A 23,827-nucleotide genomic window follows, 5' to 3' on the forward strand; every position below is an offset into this window, starting at 1 on the left:
TTATCAACGGCTGGTTCGAAAGCAGAGCTTATTGGTCGATTGATGGAAGTAGATCCTTCGGGTGAGTAGATGATAATAGAAGAACAGGAGATAAATCAATCAGGTAGTGGACCACCTCAGATTCAGGTACGCACTGTGGAGGATATGCAACGCGAGATTGATCTCTTAAATAGGGAACAAGCTGTAATGCAAAGAGAATTAGCTGTATCACAACAGGAGATTGCCATGCTTAGAAGGATGTACGATACGGACACAAAGGGAGTTGTTAGAACTGGCACTTCAATAGTTTCTGCTAGACAACCTCAAGCTAATCTTCGAGTTTTATGTGAGATGATGACGGAAGTCACTGGAACAAACGATGCATTTTGGAAGTGGAAGAAACAGCTGCACAGAAAAAAACTGAACTCATTTTTGTTGCAGGGAAAGTAAATAAAGTACACAAAATCTATATTTTTAATTTAAAATTTAATGTATTAAATACTATTACTATTAAACTTTTATTAAAATTATTTATTGAACATTAAATTCTTTTAAATAATTTCATTTGAATTTTTATATATATAATTAAACTTTTTTGAAGAATTTTTTAAGTTCTTTTTTAAAAAATGTAATTTTTTAAAATAATTTTAAATGAAAAATTTTAAAAATAATTGAATTAAACAAAAAATTGTTTTCAACTTTATAAAAATATCGTATCTGGTAATAATGAACTGTTCCTTGTGGGCTTTCATATAGCCCTAGGTACTTTGATTATTATAAATAAATTAATTAATAATTGTAATTAAATATTTGATTATTCACACGTTTATTAAAATTAAATTGAAAATAAACAAAAATAATTAATTAGTAAATTAGTTAATAGTTGAATTTTTTGAAAGTTTGAATCTGAAATTATACAAAAATTCATATTTGAGAAGAAAAAGTTTTGTAATTTGCATAATAATAATAAATGGAATACCACATTCTCGTTCTTGTGCGCGTAAGGTTGGTAATATTAATAATAAACTGTAATGATAATATATCAAGATTATTAATAATTTGATTATTATTGAAATTAGATTATTCAACATTTTTTAAAATTATTTTTATATGAAAAAAAAGTCCTTAAAATTATAAATATTTAAAGTCGGATTAATAATTCAATGCCAGAAGGTGTTACATATTTATTTACACAAAAAGAAAAAATTTTAATTTTTTTCTGTAACTGCCTGAGATTTTAAAAAATAAGTATAATTTACTTTAATATTTTTCGTTCATATTAAATATACCATTTTATTATATGAAAATTTAAAAATGAGAAATGTATTAAAATTTATTGAATATAAAAATGAAAATATTATTACTAATTCAAATATTAATTAGTAATAATATCGCAGTTATTAGAAGCATAATTTTTTTCATTTAACAATCGAACTAAATTTAACAATCTAACGTGAAAATTTATATTTATAGTTTTTAATTTTTATAAAATGTGTAATTATAAACAATCAAGATTTAAAAAATAATTTACATTATCTTCTGATCTCAAAAATTCTTTTTGGAGATGATGTTTCGATGTTTAATTTTTAATAAAGCCAATAATTAATATTTGTTACTAAAGTTTACATTATTTTTGACTACAAACAAAAAATAGAACAATATATATTTTATGTTGTTCTCGAATAAAAAATTTTAGTTTTTTAAAACTAAAAAAATTACAATAGTGGATTCGAATTAAAACAATATCAAGTGTATCGTAAGTTGACAAATATTCCAGAGTTGTAATAACTGCATTAATGCAATTCGCCCCATAATTGTTTAACTATGATGAATTTTCTTTCTTGTAATTTATGACACTGCAATACTTTGTGAAAAACTAGAGATCTTAATGAATGAAGAACGAAATTTTCTGTTGTCTTTATTTCATACGCCATAAGTTGCTTGTTGTGCTCAACAGTTTGCACATTTTTGCAAACGAATAAAGGATCACCATTCATCCAAACAATTTTATACAGCTCGGCAAATACAGGAAGTCTGTTCTCGTACCCCACTCCAATATAGCACTGGTTGGCAACAAATTTAATTCCATTAAATTTAATCCACTTTACTATCCATAACCTCTCATCATCGGGAAAGAGTGCCCTGAAATATAATTATGAGTTAATTTTTTAAACATTGTACACATTCAAAAAGTAATTGAAAACCTACAGTACCGTCCGCAATTGTCAGTCCACCCATTTTTAAAGGAATGACAAAAATTTTTTAACATAAAATTCATGAAAACTAAAATTTTTTTTGGTTTATATTTTGAAAGACGATAAAATTTTGAAAAGAATAAGACCTTACAGAAGTCATTTGGCCAAAATTTGTAGAAGATATTCCTAAAAATCGTCATTTTCAATGTTTTACAAAAATTTAAATAACTTCTAAAATAATGAACGCTTTTTAATAATCTTAGGCTTATTTTAAAGGTCCTTTTCTACGGAATAAGAATTACTTATAAGCATTAACCTGTCATTTTTAACTTGGAATAATCATGACGTCAAAATTAGACAAAAAAATTGGAAAAATTTGAAATCAATTTTTTGTACTAAAAACTATTCTAGAACATATATAAAACATGATATGGTGTAGATTTTTCAAGAAAATTTAATAAAAATATATGTTTGAGTTTCAAAAATTATTTTTCTTTTAATAATATTATTTCAAATTTTTTGAATTTTTTTGTCCAACTTTGACGTCATGCTTACTCCAAGTTAAAAATTACAGGTTAATGCCTATAAGTAATTCTTATTCTGTAGAAAATGGTCTTTAAAATAAGCCTAAGATTATTAAAAAGCGTTCATTATTTTAGAAGTTATTCAAATTTTTGTAAAACATTGAAAATGACGATTTTTAAGAATATCTTCTACAAATTTTGGCCAAATGACTTCTGTAAGGTCTTATTCTTTTTAAAATTTTATCGTCTTTCAAAATATAAACCAAAAAAAATTTTACTTTTTATGAATTTTATGTTAAAAAATTTTTGTCATTCCTTTGAAAATGGGTGGACTGACAATTTCGGACGGTACTGTATTTTCTACCTGAAAGGAAACACAGATTTTGCAACAAATTTTTTTCGTCCACTTTCAATTTCATTTTCCATTGAGACAATCCATTCAAATGATTGACGAAACTGATGCTTCCAGGCAAAAGTAAAAGGCAAATTTTTCCAGTTACGCATAGATTGAACTATCCTTTTAAAGTACTGGTGTTTCGCCTCAAATCTCATCGTCCAGAAATTATTTAAAGGACCAAAGATTTTAATACACTTTGGATAGTGCAACAGAAAGTGTTGCTTCGGTGTAAATTTAATTTGTCCTCCTAAATCAGATTTATAAATGTTAGAATACGTTACCAAGTACAAACGAATAAGGGATTCCAAGTAACTAAGTGACTGCATTGATATTTTTGGTGAACAAACAATTGCTATTATTTCTAGCAACTGAATGAGATTTTCTAAATGATGAGAATTTTCATTGTTTATTTTATCAAACACAATAAATGGCGTAATAACAGCCAACGTCCACATCTGTGATGCTGTTTGCTTAATCTTTTTTTTTCCTCTTAAATGATCAGGTTTAATTGGGGATGGTTTAGAAGATTTCTCGCTGAATCTATAGTCAAAATTAGCTATTCTTGTGTTAAAGTCCTTTAAAGTCAAATATTCTTTTTTAAGACAAAAGTGTTTCAGGAATTGTTTTAGATGTAGGGGTACAACACCCAAAAACAAATCGTTATCAATGTCAGGTGGTAACGTTGTTGTTGGATGACATCCGCTTAATTGACTTAGTGGGGCCCTCCTATTAATTCCATATGCTTGACTTAATTCTTTTCTTTCATTTTCATTTGCCGCTGCTTCAATTTGTGTTAGCTGTTCATCGTGAGTACTTGGTGATCGTAATCGCTGGTTGTCTTCCACTGTCATGATTTGAATTTCTCGCAATGGTACTAAGCAATATTGACATGGGTATTCGGCCGAGTAAGATTCTTTATAACCCCAAATCCATTTCATCGCCTGGTTATCTCCCGTTATTGCTGAAACTCCTCCATAAATTTTTTGTCCACTTGGCAATTCGATTCCTTTTTCTATTTCTTTCAGGTCTTCAACAAGCATTTCAGCAAGTGGATCAAAATGATACTTTTTTAAAGTTGAATATTCAACAATTGATACTAAATTTATCAAAGATAAAGTTCCTTGATAATTTGCAGGCCGATTCCCATATTAAAAGTAAACAAATCCTAATTTTTGTTTTCTTCCCGCTCCTGTGCCCAGTCCGTCGCACATTTCGGCTTCATCATAGTACAACTTTATGTCGACTGCTTTTTTATGCAGGGAGAAGATTGGATGGATTTTGTATCTTGTTCCATCTCTGAAGGAACTGAGAAAACCTTCTTCATTTTCGCAAGTGAAATCTAAGCTACTAAGAAAAGAATCTTGACAGAGATTCTTGTAGAGTATGTCGCGGATGGGAATGTAAATAATTCTATCTGATTTTATTTTTATATTTCGATTTCCGACTGTGCGTTGCTCTCCAACTTGGCGAAAGTAAAAAGAAATATCTTTATAAACTGGTTGAACGACATTAAATTTTTCAATGAAGAAGGCATTTTGTTTATAAATAGTGTCCAATCCATGAACCGTATTAATACTGTTTATCTCTTGATTAATATCAATATAATCATTAATATCGCAAACATTAGCGTCACTTAATATTTTGTGTGTTTTTAGAAGACTGTCGTGCACATAACTTTTAACGACAGCATCTAATCCTTTAATGACGTTCAAAACTACATCGTTAGTTACATGACATTGTGCTCGCATGCTCAAAAACATAAGACCAAGGGTTGTCTTTTGAAGATCACGGTGAATTAAATCGTCATTAACAGGATCCTCAAAAATTTCATTATTTTCATCCTCATTAATGGAATTAATTGAATTATCATCATCCGAGTTTGAATAGTCGTTGTCTTCGGAGTGATTGGATTCAACGTCGTAATTAGAGTTTGAATAGTCGTTGTCTTGAGAGTGATTGGATTCAACGTCGTAATCAGAGTTCGAATAGTCGTTGTCTTCGGAGTGATTGAAGTCATCGTTGGCACTGGAGTTTCTTATATCGTCGTTGTAATCGGAGTTCCAATGGTCGTTGTCTTCAGAGTGATTGAAGTCATCGTTGACATTGGGGTTTCTCAAATCATCGTTGTCATTCAAATCGTCGTTACCAGAATCACTATTATTTATGGTGGGCAAATGAGCATGATGTCTATGCCTGTGGGATCTGAAGGATGTTAATTTATTAAATATTGCATTGCAATTGTTAATCCTGCAAGTAATCGAAAATTCAGGATGATCAGCATGAATTTGTTTTAAATGATTCTCTAAGTCCTCTCTTTTAAATTCCCCATTACAAAATTGGCACTGCACGTTTCTGCACTCCATTTTGAAAGAATTTTTTCGAAGAATTTATCAAATTTCTGCAAGAATCAGAAATGAATTTCTTCAAATGAAAACTAATGTTTTATGTGAATAGTATAGTCCAAATAATAATGTGAATAAACTTGAGATCAATCTAAAAAATTTATTTTTTGTTTTATTTTGAAATAAGTTAACATTTTAAGGCATTTTAAAATTACGTAAATTAAGATTGATTTCTTTTAAAAAAATAGTAACTTATTTATAGGTATATCTTCCTGACTATTGTGTTTTACAAATTTTTTTGTCAAACTTTTTAATTTTATTTTCATAACAAACATTCTCAAAATGATGAATTCTTAATAATGCTTATTATATTTCACAAGTCATAAAGCTTGAAAAAAACTCTATTTTCTCCAACCCAATATTCTATAATAAAATACCATTTTTTATATTTAAAATTAATAATAAAAAATCTTAAAATTTATTGAAGTTAAGTATAAAGTGTATTCAATGAGCAGCATTTTTAATTTCCAAGAAGTATTACACTTTTTTCCATATTTTTACACACTTCTAATAATACAAATTGAAATTTAAGGTTATAATCCTTATTTATTTATTTTATAAAACTATGGCTTATAATATTCTTTCATATACAATTTAAAAATTAGTTACCAACTTCAAATATTTAATTTCTATTATATTTTAATACGTCGTAATTTATTGTAGCTTTTTTAAACATCCGTCAAATGAACTACTTCTTACACTTATCGTCTTCTGATTTTCGGTGACATTGGGCTAATCTCAACTTTCATACACAATTTTTCAATTTGATATATCCTTTTCTTTTGTTATTTTCAGATTCATATAATCATTTCTTTTCTTAATTTTTATTATAATTATCCGCAAACTCTTTGTAGAAGCCACTCATGTCACAAATGAAACACATCAACAGTGATACAAATCAACAGAAAACAAAGTGGATACGCCATTTTGTAACATCTGATATTCTGATGTAGTCGATTCGATAATTTTCGATACGATGGATCAATACACTTTTGTAATTTTTCCTTTTTTGAAAAAATATCATTTTTGATTGCATTGAAAATTTATAAAACTGAATTAAAAAATATTTTTTACATTTAATATTTAAAAAAAATTATTTCAAAAGTAAATTTATATCTTATATATTTTTTATAAGTAAAAACGTTAAGTGATTGTCGCGCGCTTATTTTCCTCGTGCGTCTGCGCACATCTTAAATACACCATACCACAACTCTATTAAAAAGGATCCTCAATATTATTAGCGGCATTTTATAAACTTTATTGAATTCTTAAATTTTCTGCATTGTGATTGGTGATTAGTAAAAAATTAAAGAAAATAAAATAAGTTTGTAGAACGGGAAACTATTCAAAAGTGTAAGCCAGTGATAAAAAGATCTTTTGCTTCCTAGAATTTTTGCGGGTAAAACATAACCTCACTTATATTAACTTTTTCAAGTAAGTACATTCAAATATAAAAATAAAAAAATATATATGGCATTAAAAAATTTGTTTTGCAAATAATTTAATTTAAATTATTAAGAAAAACAATGTCAAATATCGACCCAAGAAATATTAAAAGAGGAAGGTGTATGACGGAAAAATGCGATTGCTGCGAGTATCAATGTGACCAGGAGACAAAAATACCAGCTTGCTATTATTGCGGTTGTATGCCGACGAAGCATGCTCGAATCGAAGGTATAAAATTTTTTGAAGAATTCCAACTAAAAATTTAAAAAATAATTGATTATAATTAGTATTTTTTGTTTTCAAATTTCTGTCTAGCTACTTTAAGTTACTTTTTTTAAATTAATTATCGATTGTGAATGCTGTAAAAGCAAGTTAGAAAAAAATTAATTGATTAAAAACAATTTTCTATTCCTAGATGAAAGTGGGGAATTCACAGCAGGAAATGTAAGCGCATCAAGTGTGAATGACACAGCAGTGTGCGTAAATGAGAAAGTTACCATTGAAAGCAATAGAGAATCGCTAAATTCAACACGAAAAAAGAGACCGAAAGAATTTACAGCTGTAGCTAGTTCGAGTAAAACAACAGATCAAGTAATAATTTATTTATTTTACTTTATTGCTTTAAAGTAAATTTTAAGAAAAATATTAAGTTTTGATATTTGTTTTAAAATTAGCTAAATCATGTTTGCAATTACTTTTCTCAAAGTGAAAAATAATTTTCAATTTTTGGGATAGAATATGAAAAAAAAATTTATGCATTTTTAAAAATATATTTTTTTAAAATTGAATATAGTTATCCTATAATTAATGGTTAAAAAATTTTTTTATATTAAAATTGAAGAGAATAAGAATTCTATCGTTTTTCATTACATAATCTTTTCATATAAATATTAAAAACATGTAATTTTCATATTTATGAATGAACTTCCATCGTTATTATAATTCTGTTTACAATGCGTATTTTAGTGCAGCATGAAAGACTTGGTTCCCACTTCTTTTGCCAAGAACGTGCTTGATGGACTGGCGAACAATAATTTAACATCAGCACAAGAGTGTGTAATAATTCGTGCTGCTACAAACAACATGGCATCGAGAAATCGAATTTCGAATAATGATATTACTCAAATGGCATTTAATCTTCTGGAAAATTTTCCAGTGTTAGATAAATCAGTAATGGGAACCAGCCAAGTACGTACAATCTATCTATCTATCTTCTATATTAATAAAGTGCATGATCCGGTAATCTGTTTGCAGTTTGAAGTTAGTTGTTGTTTGCTTTTTTGTTTCTTAACTTTTTTAAAATAATTTTTCATTTTTTAATATTTTCAATTTTGAAATTAATGTATTGAAAATCATCTAATTATTTCAAAGAATTTTATCAAAGATAAAAAAAATTAATAATAGATTTCCTTCCAAGAATTTTATTATTTAGGAAAATAATTTAATTCTCGGGAACAATTTTTATAACATTTTTGAAAATTCTAATTAATTTCTTTTTTAAGAATTTCTTTGAATATTTTTTAAAAATATTAAAATTTCTTTAATAGTTTTCATTACAAATTTTTAAAATAATTGAATTTTATGAACAATTAAATTAAATTTTATTAAAATGCATTTTATTTTCCAAAATAATTGGATTATTGCTAATAATTTTATTATTTGGATAGAGACAATATAGAATATTAACAAGAATTTTTTTTACAGAAATTTTATTATTTATAAAAATAATTGAATATTTTTGAAAGATTTTATTACTCATAAAAATAATTAAATTTTTGGAAATAATTTTATTAACTACAAATATAATTGAATTCTTTTGAAATATTTTATAACGAATTAAGGAAAAAAAATTTATTCTTTCGTAACATTTTTTTTGAATATAATTGAATTTACGTACAGAAATTACTATTTAAAAAACAATTGAACTGTTTCGAAGGATTTATTCAAATTTTAGAAAATAATTGTATTGATTCGCGAAATTTTATTCAAATTTTGTTTAAAAATAGAATTTTTGCCAAAAAATTTTGCTATTTATAAGAATAATTAAATTTTTACGAAGAATGTTATTATTTATGAAAATAATTACATTTTTGCGAAGAATTCTATTCAAATTTTTTAAATTAATAATAATAAAATTTTCATAAACACTGCTTTTTCAGGAAGATATTGAAACGAGAATCAGAAGGTGCATAAAAAGAAGGACAGATGTTTTTTCTCTTCACGAAAATCTGCCGAAGTTGGAGAAAATGTAAAGGAGAGCTGTACGAAAATGCAGAAAGAAATGGAGAGGACTGATCGAAAGCAAAATATAACCCTATTAAAAAAGTATCTTGATTCGACAAGAGGTGAAAGGAAAAAAGATACGAATAAAATGTCAGCAAAAAATTTAGTGCAGAAATATCCTGCATTAAAAAATCATACCTTGGTAATATTTATTATAAGTATTATTTAATATTGATAAATATTTAACATTTTTAATACTCTTTCATCTATTAATTTCAGTCGTCGTGATTTATTAATATGTATAATTTTTATTTCACTAACTTCATATTTAAATTATAAGTAATGAATTAATGCAATATCTATTATTGAAAGTCTTTGCTAGTTACCTTTATTTATTCTAATATTTTTCAAGAACAGATTCTACAATGATTAAAGAACTTTTCTCATAATATAATATTAGTTTCTCAATTAAAAAAAGTTCACAGAAAACTAATTAATAAATATATTTAAAAATAATATATGGTGTCAAACTTTTATCTTATAATATTCATTTCTTCATTTTTTATTAGATCTTATGGGAATTTGGTAAATATGGATGTTTCTAAAATAAAAGAGAATTGGTTAGATGGACTAAAAAGAATAACCAATTTATTGGTAGAAGACGAAGAATTTGAAAACTTAAATTCAAATGAGCAGGCGCTTATACTCCTTGAATCTTTGCCGAAACTGCTTCCAAGTAAGAAGCCGACCGACAAGACCATCTTTAAGGTGTATGAGGTATTCTACTATTAATATTTTTATTTTTTTATCTTAAATTAAATTTTTTTTAGAATTATATTTGAGACTAACTTTAATAATAATTTAACAAAGTCTTCTTATACTGTTTAATTTGTGTTAAAATTAACATTCTTATTGATTTCATTTATTTTAGCGTGGTACTGCAATTGAAGAAACAATTCCACCTGCAGATTGCGAGCCTTATCTTATAGGAATTGGGAACCCAGAAGAAACAGACATTGTTCTAATGTCATATTCTGATGGAGAGCCAATTTTTGTTGTAACTGCATCAGAAGCCGTGCCACTTTTATTAGCAAGCTTTTGGGTTTTCAACATTACATTTCCGCATGATATACAAAGGCAATTCTCCTTATTATCAATAATAATATTTAGAGAAAAATCAACAAAGCTACTAACAAAAGAAATGTTATCTTATACAACAGTAAAAAATTTACTTGAAAAAGCTGGACTTAGAAAGCCAAGTGAGACGAACTAAAAACTACTGTTGGTACATTAACATTTATGTTTTCTTAAAACAATGTGCCTTAAGTATTGTTATTTTATCCTACGTAAATTTCTTATAATCTTTCATTTTCTTGTAATTAAATTTTTTTTACGTTTTTCTCTTTGAGAGATTTCACATTAAAACTGAATTAATCTATATTATTTCAAAACGTGACTTTATTATAATTTTTTAAAATAATTTATTAGTTCTTATAAAGCCTGAAAGTATTATTATTATTAAAACAATGTAATGTCATAATACTATTTAGTAGTGAAATATAACTAATACATTGTAACTAAGTTTTTATTTGTTATTATAACAAGCATAATATATTTCAGAGTATTTATTAGTTTGACTGTTATAAGAATTATTGAGATATAAGTTGTATAAACTCTTTGGTTAATAAAGATGTTCGATTTAAACATACAAGTATTTCATTAAAATATTTTTAGTGTATAGGATATATTAATATGAAATTATAATTTTAAGAATCTTTTAAATATATATATTTATATATATATTTCTTTTTAAGAATATTAAACTCTAATTTCATTTTACTTACATTTTCCATAGCTTAGATTTTTCTATAATAAGTATTTATTATAATGCTTACTTCATACTAAATTTTAATTATTTTAATTTTAAACTTAGCGCCATTATCTTTGGTTTTCAGACAGTGGCGCCATTAAAATTTTTGTATTTTATGTTGCATGGTTGGTATTTGTGGGTATAAATTCACAAGTTCTAACCTAAAAATATTTTTTTCAATTCTTTATAAATTCAATAAATCGGATTTAAGAACCAAAGTTTTTTCATGTGCAATATGTTTGTTTATTAAAAACAATAATTTTAATTAATATTTAGTTGCTAAAATGATTATTATTCAACTGTAATTGACAACTTATATTGAACTCAAAATGAGTCGGATCCAACTCATTTTGATACTTTTTGCCTGAAACTCAGAATGAGTTGATCGGGATCATTTTTGTTGCAACTCATAATGAGTAACTTTTCCTACTCATTTGAGTTCAGTTTTTTTCTGTGTGCTGCTTCTGATAACAACCTATAACCTTGACGACGATTCGTCTCGGTTGTTGATTGGTCTTCGACTTAAGGGTGGCGCTTTGGAGTGGTTCCATTCCAAACCGGAATATTTGGGAATGACCTTGACGAATATATTGGATGAGATGCGGAGCATGTTCGATCACCGTCCGACGAAGTTGGCTTTTAGACGACAATTTAAGGGTCCGTACCGAGTGATACGTGTATTGCGCAATGATCGTTATGTTATCGCTGACGTAGAGAATCATCAACTAACACAAAGACCGTACACGGGAGTATGGGAAGTTCAAAATTTGAGACCTTGGTGCAATCTCAAAAATAATGAATAAAAGAAAATTTAAGATTGAAGTGTGACTGATAATTTTATAAATTTTATAATTTTAAAATTTTATTATGTAAGTGATTCGGTGATGGTACGAAAAAAAAAAATAAAAATAATTTATATAATTTTAAAGTATTGTATTTTAATAAAAAGAAAAAGAAATGTTTAGTCCGAGACGGACTATTGACAGGACGACCGAACTGTGAGAGTCCTGTGTTGTGTTTACATGTGTGTGTTGTGATTGTGTGAGTAATGAGAAGGATGACTGAAGGTACGAAAACGTAGGACAGTTCGAATTCAGCCATGGCTCCAATAACTTATTATATATGGGGCATTCCAGGCCAAATCGGAAATTATTTTGCTTTTGCATCTCAAATTTTTTTTTAACATTTTTTTTCTTTTAGTACTCTTCGAAATGAGCTACCTTGATTTTTTTCAAATTTTTTTATAAAGCGGTTCAGGAGATACAGATTTTTGAAAAATGACGTTTTTTACGGAAATTTTTGTTTTAAATGCTTATAACTCAGTCAAAAATTGATCAAATTGGACGTTATTATAATAAAAAGTTTTGTTTTCACGCGTAGTTTTTAATAAAAATATTTTTAAAATAATTTACGATAAGATTTTTAAATTTTTAAAATAAAATTTCATTTTTAACAATGTATGTATCGATAAATTTTTTTAAAAATTTTTTGTGAGAAACTAGCACTAAATTAACAATTTTTAAGCCTTGTCCGATCGTTGGCAAACGATGGGATCTATTTATTTAACAAATTTTAATTCTTATATACGCAGTGGTGGCCAATGACTAACTTGCCATTTGACAAAATCACACAAATTTTTCACAGCAAATGTGTTTTCAGACTGAGTCTCTCCAAACTTAACCTTCTTTCTGTGTAAAATTGTAATTTAGTCAAATGACAAGTTAGGCCTACCGTTTTCACTGTGTAAAAAAAAATTTTTTTTAATAAATAGATCTTTAAAACGCCGCAAAACCGGAAGGACAACATTAAAGCATCAGGGTGTACTTTCAATAATTTTGGAGGTAATAACATCACTATCACTCTTTACAATTGCCTTGTTACTTTTTTCAATGCTTTTGTTTTATCGAAATTTACCTATGCCCAAGTTATATGAAATCAAATATTTTAAAAATATTTTACGCTTTGGGAATAATTCAAAAAAGATTCTTGAAGTACTTGACTTTCCGTAAAACACAAAACACTTTAATTCTATAATTCTAGCTGAACGACGATAACTTGACCAAGCTATGTTCATTTTTAAATTAGTTAACAACACTATCTTTTGCTCTATAAATTTTTGAATTATATAGATTTTAGAATATCTAAAGTTCGCACTACCATCAACCATTTTCTTTACCCTAATGCAAAGATTAGCTATTGGTTTTACCGCAACAATACACTCGATGTGTAACATAATTTTACAATCAAACGAACTTACCTGTACGTGAAGTTCGATTGTAATTATAAGAAGGCGCCTTGTTTGAAGATGATTACAAGTAGTAGTGTCCAGTTGTTACATACTTTACAATGTTCAGAGTATTAAATTTGAAAATTTCCCGCGCTGCCTCACCTTTCCTCGTGCGCGCGCCTGTACTCTCATATTTTTAGAGTCTCTTTATATTTTTAGGATAGAAATAAGAAATGAATTGTATGAATAATTGTATAATATATATATTGTCGTGTAGGCTGAGAACGAATTCATGTCTACTCCAGCTTTCTTTAACGTTGATTTGATCCATCGGCTTATGGTTTGAGAGCCGACTGCCTTAAATGGCTTCCTAGTGGAAATAAGTAGACTTTCGATGTTCCCTCTTCTATCCTTAGTACATTCTAAGTAATCCATGCCGTATTTAGTGTGCCGAATTTCGCTCCCTTGTTGAATTTAAAGGTCAAGAACTCTATTATACTGTTCATGTCTGGCTGGAACATATTGTAGTTGTTGGATATTGAAAAAACTTCCCATTCTTTCAAGGATCCCAAGTATTGTTTTCTCGTATTTTTAGATAATGATGACAGAAATAAGTCTAATGAAGCTTCAGGGATTCCCTTCTTTAGGAACGCTTTTCGTATAATGTTGCTGCCATCAGACGAAGACTTCTTGACAGAGGGTAAGATTTCTTCCTGCAAGGAGACATTAATAATTCAGGATGTGCGTCAAAATATATAATTGGTTCTATTTCGAGTGACATAAATGAAGGAATCCATGGTTGCGTCGGTCATATTGGTGCAACCATAATCCCCGTAGCTTGGTCTTGAATGATTTTTCTTATCGTAGGTAAGATTAAAGCGAAAAGTGGGAAGGCGTAAAAAGAGCGATCGCATTCTGCATTTCGTATTAATGTGTGTAGCGAAAAGGTCTATCGTGGGAGTACCTAATCTACGTTTGATTCTTTTAAATGCTTCATCTGACAACTCCCACTCTGTATCGATGTTAGAGTTTCTTGAGGCTTTATCTGCCTCTGAGTTCTGTTTTGAGGGAATGTAGGATGCTGTGATACAAATTTTTCTTCTTTCGAACCACTGCCAAATTTTGCGAGCCTATTTATTCAACTTAAGAAATTGCACACCGCCTGACTTGTTGACGTAGGATATGGCCGTGGTATTATCCACTCTCAGTAAAAATTCGCAGTTGTATGATTGGTGCACAAAACTTTTCAGGGCGAAAAAACAGCCAGGAGTTCTAGGTAGTTGATATTATGGGCTTTTTCTTCTGCGCTCCAGAAGTCTTGGGCGGATGAACCATTGCAGTGTGCACCCCAGCCAGTCGTAGACGCATCTGTGTGTATTTCCATGGAAAAAATATGAGACCTGATGGGATTGGAACTTGATAAATGGTGTGCCCACCACTCCAGATCATCTTTAAGTGTTTCTTTGATAATCATTGTGTCTTCGTAATTGTTGTTGTTTAAGAGAGGGGCTAGAAACTTTTCTCTTTCGAGGTTTTTGCAATTTATCGGGCTGTATGCGACGACTGGGGAACAAGCGTTCAGCACCCCTGATAACTGAGCAAACCTTTGAATTTTACACTTGGATCCTATTTGAAATTCCTTTAATAATTCTGCTGTACGAGTTATTTTTTCCTCTGTTAATTCTAATCTTAATTTTTTAGAATTCAAAATCAGTCCTAAGTAGGTACATTTTTGTGATGGAACTAATGAACTTTTTTGGAAATTAACTATGAAGCTTAGTTTTGTTAAAAAGGAAATCGTTTGAGTGGCGTTATTTTTACATAATTCGTAGGAGTTAGCTATACACTGTAGGGTGTCCGCTATTTCCCAAGTTAGCTATTTTCATTTAGGTATCGTCAAAATCGTTTCTTCTTGACCTAAAAACAATTCCAGAAACTACAAAAAAATTTTAGGATGCCGTTTAACTCTGCCTAAATAACAATACTTTTCCCATTTAATTAACATGGGATTTTTGAACTTTTTAGAAAATAATTTTTATTTCGTTTATAATACTCTTTGACTAACCAACAATGCTTGATTTTGCTTCTATTATGATTCCTTTAGATAGAGAAATTTTCATATTATAGCAAAAAATTTATTACACAAGTTTTAAAAAGTTAATTTCATTTTTATTGATTTTTCTGATTATTTTGCTTAATCTACTTATTAATTAATTTTTATTCAGTATTTTATTAAAAGTTTCTTATTTTATGCATCCAATTGGACCATAACAATAATTTCAATTCATAAACTATTCAAGAATCACACAGTAGACTAAATCCATTTCAAATCAGGCATGTCGACTAACTTCATGTTATAGAAAAAAAATTGTTTTGCTTGTCATTTTTTTCTTTTCAGTATAATTTAATTTTCTTTCTTAGGTCTTGTAGACGGTCTTGTCCTCTTCACAATCCAGTTTGAAATTTGAAAAAATATTTAAAATGATAAAAATAAGGGATGATTTTCTAAAAATAAATAAGAGCAATTTTCTCAAAAACACAATCTTTTTGTTATCTAATTTTTACTACAAATTCTTAAAATAATTATGAACATTTTCTATGAATTTCAAGCGGGCAAAACCATTCTGTCAATCAAGAGAATTTTTTTTTAAATATTTATTTTTGCAAATTTTCAAATTGTTAACTTGCATTTTTAAAAACAAATGAATTGTTATAACATTGTTGACGTGAACGTTAACAATTTAAAAATTTGTAAAAATAAATTTTTTATAAAAAAATTCTTCTGATTCCCAGAATGGTTTAGCCCGCTTGAAATTAATAGGAAATGTTCATAATTATTTTAAGATTTGTAGTAAAAATTAGATAACAAAAAGGTGGTGTTTTTGAGAAAATTGATCTTATTTATTTTTAGAAAATCATCCCTTATTTTTATCATTTCAAATATTTTTTCAAATTTCAAACTGGATTGTGAAGAGGACAAGACCATCTACAAGACCCAAGAAAGAAAATTAAATTATACTCAAAAGAAAGAAAATTACAAGCAAAACAATTTTTTTTCTATAACATGAAGTTAGTCGACATGCCTGATTTGAAATGGATTTAGTCTACTGTGTGATTCTTGGATAGTTTATGAATTGAAATTATTGTTACGTGTTTTGGCTACCTGCTATGCAACAAGCCATGTAACCAACAAAAAAAAAATTATTGTTATGGCAGAAACTTTCAATAAAATACCGAATAAAAATTAATTAATAAGTACTTAGATTTAGCAAAATAATCAGAAAAATCAATAAAAATGAAATTGACCTTTTTAAAACTTGTGTAATAAATTTTTCGCGATAATATGAAAATTTCTCTATCTAAAGGAATCATAATAGAAGCAAAATCAAGCATTGTTGGTTAGTCAAAGAGTATTATAAACGAAATAATAGTATATTAAGCAACAAGGGTATGAAGGCAGCCATTTATTCCCGTGTTACTTACGATATTTTTTATTCCTAATGCACAAACTTGTCGATTTCAGATAGCAGAAGACAGGGAATAAAAGTCAGTCACTTGTTCGACTTATATGAAAATGGCGGCCGTTTTCTCCCTTGGGCAAAAATAACGCATGGGATCAGCGATTATGTTTGCACATGGGAGAAAATGGACGCCATTTTCATATGGTCGAACAAACGAGTGACTTTACCCCTGTCGTCAGCTATCTAAAAGCGCCATTTTTGTGCATGTGGGATAAAAAAATTAAAAAAAAAAAATTAAAAATTAAAAAAGTGCAAAAATCCCATGTTAATTAAATGGGAAAAGTATTGTTATTTAGGCAGGGTTAAACGGCATCGTAAAATTTTTTTGTAGTTTCTAGAATTGTTTTTAGGTCAAAAAGAAACGATTTTGACGATACCCAAATGAAAATAGCTAACTTGGGAAATAACGGACACCCTAATACACAGTATGTCATCTAGGTAGATGACAGACACGAATCATCGGGATCTTAGATAACCCATAATTGGTTTCATTAGTTTTGTGAAGATGAAAGGGCTAAGGCACAGCCCGAAAGGGGAACACGCGAACTGATATAAGGTGTCCCCTAAACGAAATCTTTGGAATTTTTTAGATTCATTATGGATTGGTATAAGAAGAAATTCATCCAGTTAATCTATTGAACACATGAAGGAGTCTTAATTTAATAAATTTTTCGCCACGCGAATGTCCTCTATTTTTAAAAGTTTCGGGACAATGAATTTATTTAATTTTTTCAAATTTAGAATAAATCTAACAGAGCTATTTGATTTTTGTCTCAGGAAAAATAAAGATAAAAATTAAAGTTCGCATTCTTCACATTTTTTAATTGCCTTTTTGGCTAAAAGGATACTGATAGCTTTTCCTAAAGATGCTGTTTTCTCAGGTGAGTATGCGACATTTTTTGGTGGATGATTTTGATGAGGGGTTGATATGAATGGAATTTTATAACCTTTTAATGTGTTTAATACAAACGCATCTTGTGTGATTTTTTCCCACTCATGTAAAAATTGTTTAAGCCTACCGGCGACCATTCTTACCTCAGTTACTTCTTCTTGCTCGCTGTCGATGAGCGCCCCTGACTACTTTGAGTTTTCCGAGTTTGATTTTCATTCGTCCTCGGATTCTTCGGTGCAATTTTTCAGGATCTTTTATTTTTGCGCAGGCTTTCACCATTTGCTGCGCCTTCTTGACCTGTTCGAAAAGCTTGGAACCGTACAACCACTCGTCAGAAGTCGTCGCGTCCACGGTGGGTTTTAACTCTTTGTTCATCAGCGGAATGATGAAAGATTTTCGACATGTTGATTGCTGGTGAAAAATGTCAGCTAATATCCGTCCCACATCGCTTAATCTTTCTAGAAGCGTTAAACGGTCGACTTCTGTATCAGGATCTTTTAAAAGCATCGATATGCCAGCAGCTTGCGCAATAAGCCCGGTGCCAACGCAGTTTTGTGTGGAAGTAAAATGTTAATCTCGTTTCAGTGAAATCTCCGTTATCGTTGGAGCCATTTCTGGATTTATGGTGCTTCAGTGCGAAATTCTCCTTCGCGTAAGTACTTTTGGAAGATTTTTTCTCTGTCTTCTTCCTTGACACTATCTTTCATCAAGCGTCCCTAGCTCTGTTTGATCTGTGGAATTATTTTTTCTTTTATTTGGGCTGACTCGTTTGGATTTTTGCCTAGAGCCTTCAGAATGTCGTCATCGAAAATATTTCCATCATTTAATTTTTCTTCGTTTTCTAGTCCGGTACCAACAGGTGACTTATTGTTTTCTGTAGAAGTTTCCGTCAGGGATTTTTCAGTATCAGAATTTTCGTCAGCTCTAATTGCCAAGCTTATTGCTTTGCTTTTGTTGCCGTTTGTTTCGGCGTTCTCTTTGTTAGCCTCTGAAATAAAAAAAAAAGAAATATTTAATATATGGGGCATTCTCTGTCAACGGGAGACCCCTCCCCTTCCCAAAAATGGTAAAGGTATTATAGGGTCTTTTTTGAAAAAACATGATGGCGAACCAATATGGCGGCTGAGAAAGGCCGATTCATAAACACCAATTTGATATGTTATTCACCGTAAAAAGTATGCGTTGTTCCATAACCTCAAAAAACCACGTAAAAAGCAGTTTTTCGTATTTTATGCTAAGCCAAGTCATTCAAAAACATCCTGAAAGGCATATTTCTGTGTAACTTTGATTGGCGAACACAAGTTTAATATTCCTTACGCCGAAAAAATTATGCGTTGTTCCTGACCTCAAAAAACCACGTCAAAAGCAGTTTTTCGTGTTTTATGCTAGGCCAAGTCATTATAAAACATCGGGAGAGGCATATTTCTGTGTAAGATTGACTAACGAACACGAGTTTGATATGCTTTTCGCCGAAAAAAATTATGCGTTGTTCCATAACCTCAAAAAACCACGCATAAAGCAGTTTTTCGTATTTTATGCTAAGCCAAGTCATTATCAGTAATGTTTAGAACATTAGGCTCTGACCAGAACGAACTGACGAGGTAATAGCTAGTTCCCCTCTCTACTACACAACCAAGACGAAAGGCCCTGTCTAGAACCTCACTATTGCCTTACAGAACCCGCCTGATGTTCTATAAGGCTTTAAATTTATTTTTCAACAATATTATTATTAAATATTGTTAATATTAATTTAATGTTTTGATTATAGAAAGTTTAGAAAAATTAAAAGTAACACCGAATTAATAATTTAATCTAAATAAAAAGAAATAAATTTTAAACATTACAAATAGTTTTAAAAAAATTTCATTTGAATTATTATAATATACTATTTGATTAATAAATTTGTTAATGAAATTTTTTGTAAGAATTCAATTTAATGATGTTGCGCAATTTCATACAGTGGTCGACTTTTAAAAATATCTGCTTGAAAGCGAAACGTAATTTAAAAGGATTTTTCCCCTTTTTGGACAGTTATTGAAAAATGAGAAAAAATACCAGATATTAAATGAATTTTTGTTCTTTCATTTTATGCACAAGAAATTGAAAATCCAAAATAATACACGACGTCAGGAAGTAAAATGAGAAAATTTGATGTGCCCATCAGGTGCTGCCCTCTGGCGGTAATTTTATGTGCCGCACATTTGTTTTTTCTATTTTACTTTCTGTCGTTGTAAATGGAAATATATCTTTTACTTTTTGTGCGCAAATGAAACATAAAATATTCAGGCTATCTAGTATTTTTCCGATTTTGCAAAAACTGTCTGCATTGGAAGAAAAATCATTTTCAATTTTCAAATCAAGATTTCTCGATAAAGTGCGACCAACAGTCATCACCCAACAAATACGGCACTGACCGGTTTAAATGACGTGAAATTGGTAAATATTCATTTTCTAACAAATTTCCCTCTGTTCACAGGCACTTTTTATAAAATATGACAACGTTCATTTGTCACAAATGTTTTTAATTATCTGAATTCAAAAGATTTTGTTAATCTATGCAGAAACACGGTTGCAGCATTGGAATTACCGTAGCAATGTAATGCGAATCATTTTGACAGCTGAGCCTTTTCGCTCCCTGCATGCTTCTGCCCTCCACTGGCAAAATGGCTGTAATACACTTCTTGCCGCCTGTCATTACATTACTTTTGAATTTCCAATCCTGCAACCGCGTTTCTGCATGGATTGACAAAATCTTTTGAATTCAGACAATTAAAAACATTTGTGTCAATTGTATGTTGTCAGATTTTGTAAAAAGTGCCTGTGTGCAGAAAAAAAACTCGTTCGAAAGCAATTTTTTACTAATTTCACGTCATTTAAATGATGCAATGCCGTTTCTCTTGGGCGATAACTGTAAGTCGCACATAACCTACAGATTACAGAGACCATCAAACGCTCAGAATATTTGAATTAAAATTCCAAAAGTATTTTTTTCAAGACTCAGAATTTTCTGAAATATTATCTAACATGGTTAATAACAATGATAGACGACGCGAAATGAGACCGGAGGAAGCATTACAATGTTGCCAAGCGTTGCATTAGTACTGCCTGAGTAAATTGAAAACTTAAATGGTAATTGTATTGACTCACAATGCAGAGAGGGTTCTTCCTTAACCAAAATAAACATTTGTAACTTTTTGCATTTCATTTAAACTTTATAACTGTTTTAAAAAAAGAGAAAAAGATGAATGTAATTAATTTAAAGGAAATAATAAATATTAATTGACATTCACCTTGCATAGTTAATTAAACATTTCTTTTATTTTAATTTTTAATAAAGAATATAATTTGGCCCGCGCTTGTTGCTAGACGGACGAATGCCAGTACAACGCCGGGTGCTTGGCGGGTTGAAACCTGCACCGAGCCGGACGCATTTTGCAATAGAATGCCAGTACGAATGTACTTTCGACTCTTTAAAAATTATTAATACAAAAATGTTTAAAGCATGATGGATTAAATTTATTATTATTAATTTTGATTATAAAAAATAAATTCTAAGATTATTATTATTAATGAATTAATTAATTAATAATTTTTAATTTACTTATTTATTTATAATTTATTTATAATAAATCAATAAATAAGTAAGTAAATTCAATTAAATAATATATTAATAATAAAATAAATTATATAGTTCTCAGTCGGTAGAATGCCTGTACGTGAATGTCGCCATTTTCATACGGTCGAAGTAATGAATGACTTTTCTCCCTGTCATCTGCTATCAGAAAGCGCCATTTTTGTGCATGTGGGATAAAAAAGTTGTTTTTGTATTCATTTATTTTTTCATTCCCGGAAAATTACTGGGAGATTCCCGAGAAAATTTTGGGAATTTCCCAGGAGAGTCCCGAGAATTTCGCGGGAGTTACTCCAGGAAATTTCACTGTCTAATTCTTTAGTTTTTGTTCTAGGACTTAAACTTTTCAAAAAACTATTCTGGCCGTAAAAATAGACGATTTTGAACATAAAAATTTACCGTCGCCATTTTGTTATATAATGTAGGGGAGAGGGCCCCAAGGTGGTCAGGGCCCTAAGGTGGTCACCCTAAGAAAATTTTTGTATATTAGTTAGTATCTTCAAATGTTTTTTGTTATTGTTATTATTTGAGAAGACAAAGATTTTAGTAAAGTTTTGAGGTAAAAAGTCGTATGAGTCTCTTTGTAACGTGAACGTCGTAAAATTTCTGTTTTTAAATGATCGAGAAATTTTTTTCTCAGGGTGTTAAAATCATCGAAATTAACCATTTTAAATTAGTAAAAATCGTTATAATTATCTTTATATATCGTACCATAATATTCCAAATGAATATAATTAATATTGTGCTTTAAAAAATTTTTTCATTAACGTTTAAAAAATTCTGTCTTGGCCCTAAGGTGGACACTTTTTTGGCCACAAGGTGGTCACTTTTGATTTCTTATGAAAATATGTTTATACGCCATATTTATCAACATTTATCACTGTGAATGTGAATTTTATCAATTTTTAAGTTTTATGATGAATAATAATAAAATAGAATTATTTTCAAAATTTTACCTATCTAATACATACACAAAAAGTATCATTTTTGACGAAAGGACAAAGTGCAAAAAAAATATGTAATATGTTTCTGTGATCCTGAAAAACAATTAATATTAAATAAACAACTTAGTAATACGTTTTTTACATTTTTTAAAAACTTTTTTAGTGAATTTTTGTATGGTAACCACCTTGGGGCCACTTTTTTAAAAGTCGAATTTTCAACTTTTTTTAAAAAGTGCCATAACTTTTTTTTTATTAATGAAATAAAAAAAACTTAATGATAGGAAGTTAGGTAATAAGATAAAGTTTCAAACGCCGTATTATTGACCTTTATATATAATTCCATTTGAAATCTACAGTCGTTCAAAAGATGGGTGACCACCTTAGGGCCCTCTCCCCTAAACAAAAAGTTTTTTTCCATACTTCAATAAGTATTTAATAAACCTTTTAAAAAGAAATCCTTTTCCATTTTCTTAAAACTAAAATTAACAATTATGACAAACATAAAATAAAACAAAATATGAACACACAATAAAAATTTTGCATTGTTCAATAAACCATTTCTAAGTTATGTTAATTTATTTATTTATTGAAAATAAGTCCCTAGGGCTTAAAGCCCTTCGAGGAACAATGTACAAAGTTTTAATTACAAAAGTAACTTAAACGTACAAAAAAACTACATAACAATAAAATAGAACCAAAAAATTTAACAGAATATGATAATAATACTGGAAAAAATGCACGCATAATCTAATAAAAGTTAATATGTCAAAACGAAAGTCAATTTACTTATAATTTATTATTTTTAGCAAACAAAATTCAATCTGTAACTTTAAATATGATTTACTTCTCTCATTTTATAAAGTATGCACAATATTGAAACGGAGGAGGGAAGTAACAACGTGTTACTTTCCTCTTCACTCTCTTTTTCAACAAAAAAGTTAAAATTACACAAAAGTGTTACACGTAATTTTAAAATACACTATTACAACTGAAAGACAGATAATTAAGCTACAAAAAAACAAAAAGCACATATGATAAAACTGTGTAATTAAGAAAAATATGAGGTTTTTAAAATTCAAACGAAAACTTACTTTTCCACTAGCGGACCAAACCTATTCGGAAATGCTCTTGCACACTATGGTGAAATTGTAGGGGTCACTACTGATTAAAAAAATGAAAACTTTGTACATCGGCTAATTTTTTTAAAAGATATAAGTGTTACGAATAGAATTTAAGTAGAAAAATAAAATAAAGAAATTATCTTACTTTTAGTTTAAATCCAATCAAGATAACTAACAATTCTCTTCAGCAAAAATATTAAAAAGGTAGGGGACTTTTCCTCTCTTACAATTATTTATTTCAATTGTATGGTTACAATTAATAAAAATAGAAATTGGTATTAAGTTAATATTTATTTAATTATAAAATATACATATATTTTATTGACTTTTAATTTTTCTAATTACAATATATATGTTCTATTAAAAATATAAATTTCAAGGAAGAGAAAAATAGATATTCGTTATCAGAAAAATCTTATAAAATCAACATATGAAAATTCATGTATGCTTTGAAA

At 28.9% G+C, this 23,827-nt stretch overlaps 3 protein-coding genes across 3 annotated transcripts; 2 read left to right on the plus strand and 1 right to left on the minus strand.

Moving 5' to 3' along the window:
• Positions 1-1,748: 1,748 nt before the first annotated feature.
• LOC122502397 lies at positions 1,749-4,379 on the minus strand. The gene is made up of 2 exons (XM_043612417.1): positions 3,063-4,379; positions 1,749-2,121 (listed from the first exon to the last, which is right to left on the minus strand). Exons 1-2 carry the CDS (start codon positions 4,133-4,135, stop codon positions 1,773-1,775), a joined length of 1,422 nt encoding a protein of 473 aa, XP_043468352.1. The 5' UTR covers positions 4,136-4,379; the 3' UTR covers positions 1,749-1,772.
• Positions 4,380-7,023: 2,644 nt separating this feature from the next.
• LOC122502379 lies at positions 7,024-9,315 on the plus strand. Its single transcript, XM_043612400.1, has 4 exons — positions 7,024-7,171; positions 7,359-7,534; positions 7,910-8,131; positions 9,103-9,315. Exons 1-4 carry the CDS (start codon positions 7,024-7,026, stop codon positions 9,193-9,195), a joined length of 639 nt encoding a protein of 212 aa, XP_043468335.1. The 3' UTR covers positions 9,196-9,315.
• Positions 9,316-9,757: 442 nt separating this feature from the next.
• On the plus strand, positions 9,758-10,439 carry LOC122502380. Its single transcript, XM_043612401.1, has 2 exons — positions 9,758-9,943; positions 10,098-10,439. Exons 1-2 carry the CDS (start codon positions 9,758-9,760, stop codon positions 10,437-10,439), a joined length of 528 nt encoding a protein of 175 aa, XP_043468336.1.
• Positions 10,440-23,827: the final 13,388 nt, after the last annotated feature.

The sequence above is a fragment of the Leptopilina heterotoma genome, unplaced genomic scaffold (genome assembly GCF_015476425.1).
Source record: "Leptopilina heterotoma isolate Lh14 unplaced genomic scaffold, ASM1547642v1 Lhet_228, whole genome shotgun sequence".
NCBI classification, from domain to species: Eukaryota; Metazoa; Arthropoda; class Insecta; order Hymenoptera; family Figitidae; genus Leptopilina; species Leptopilina heterotoma.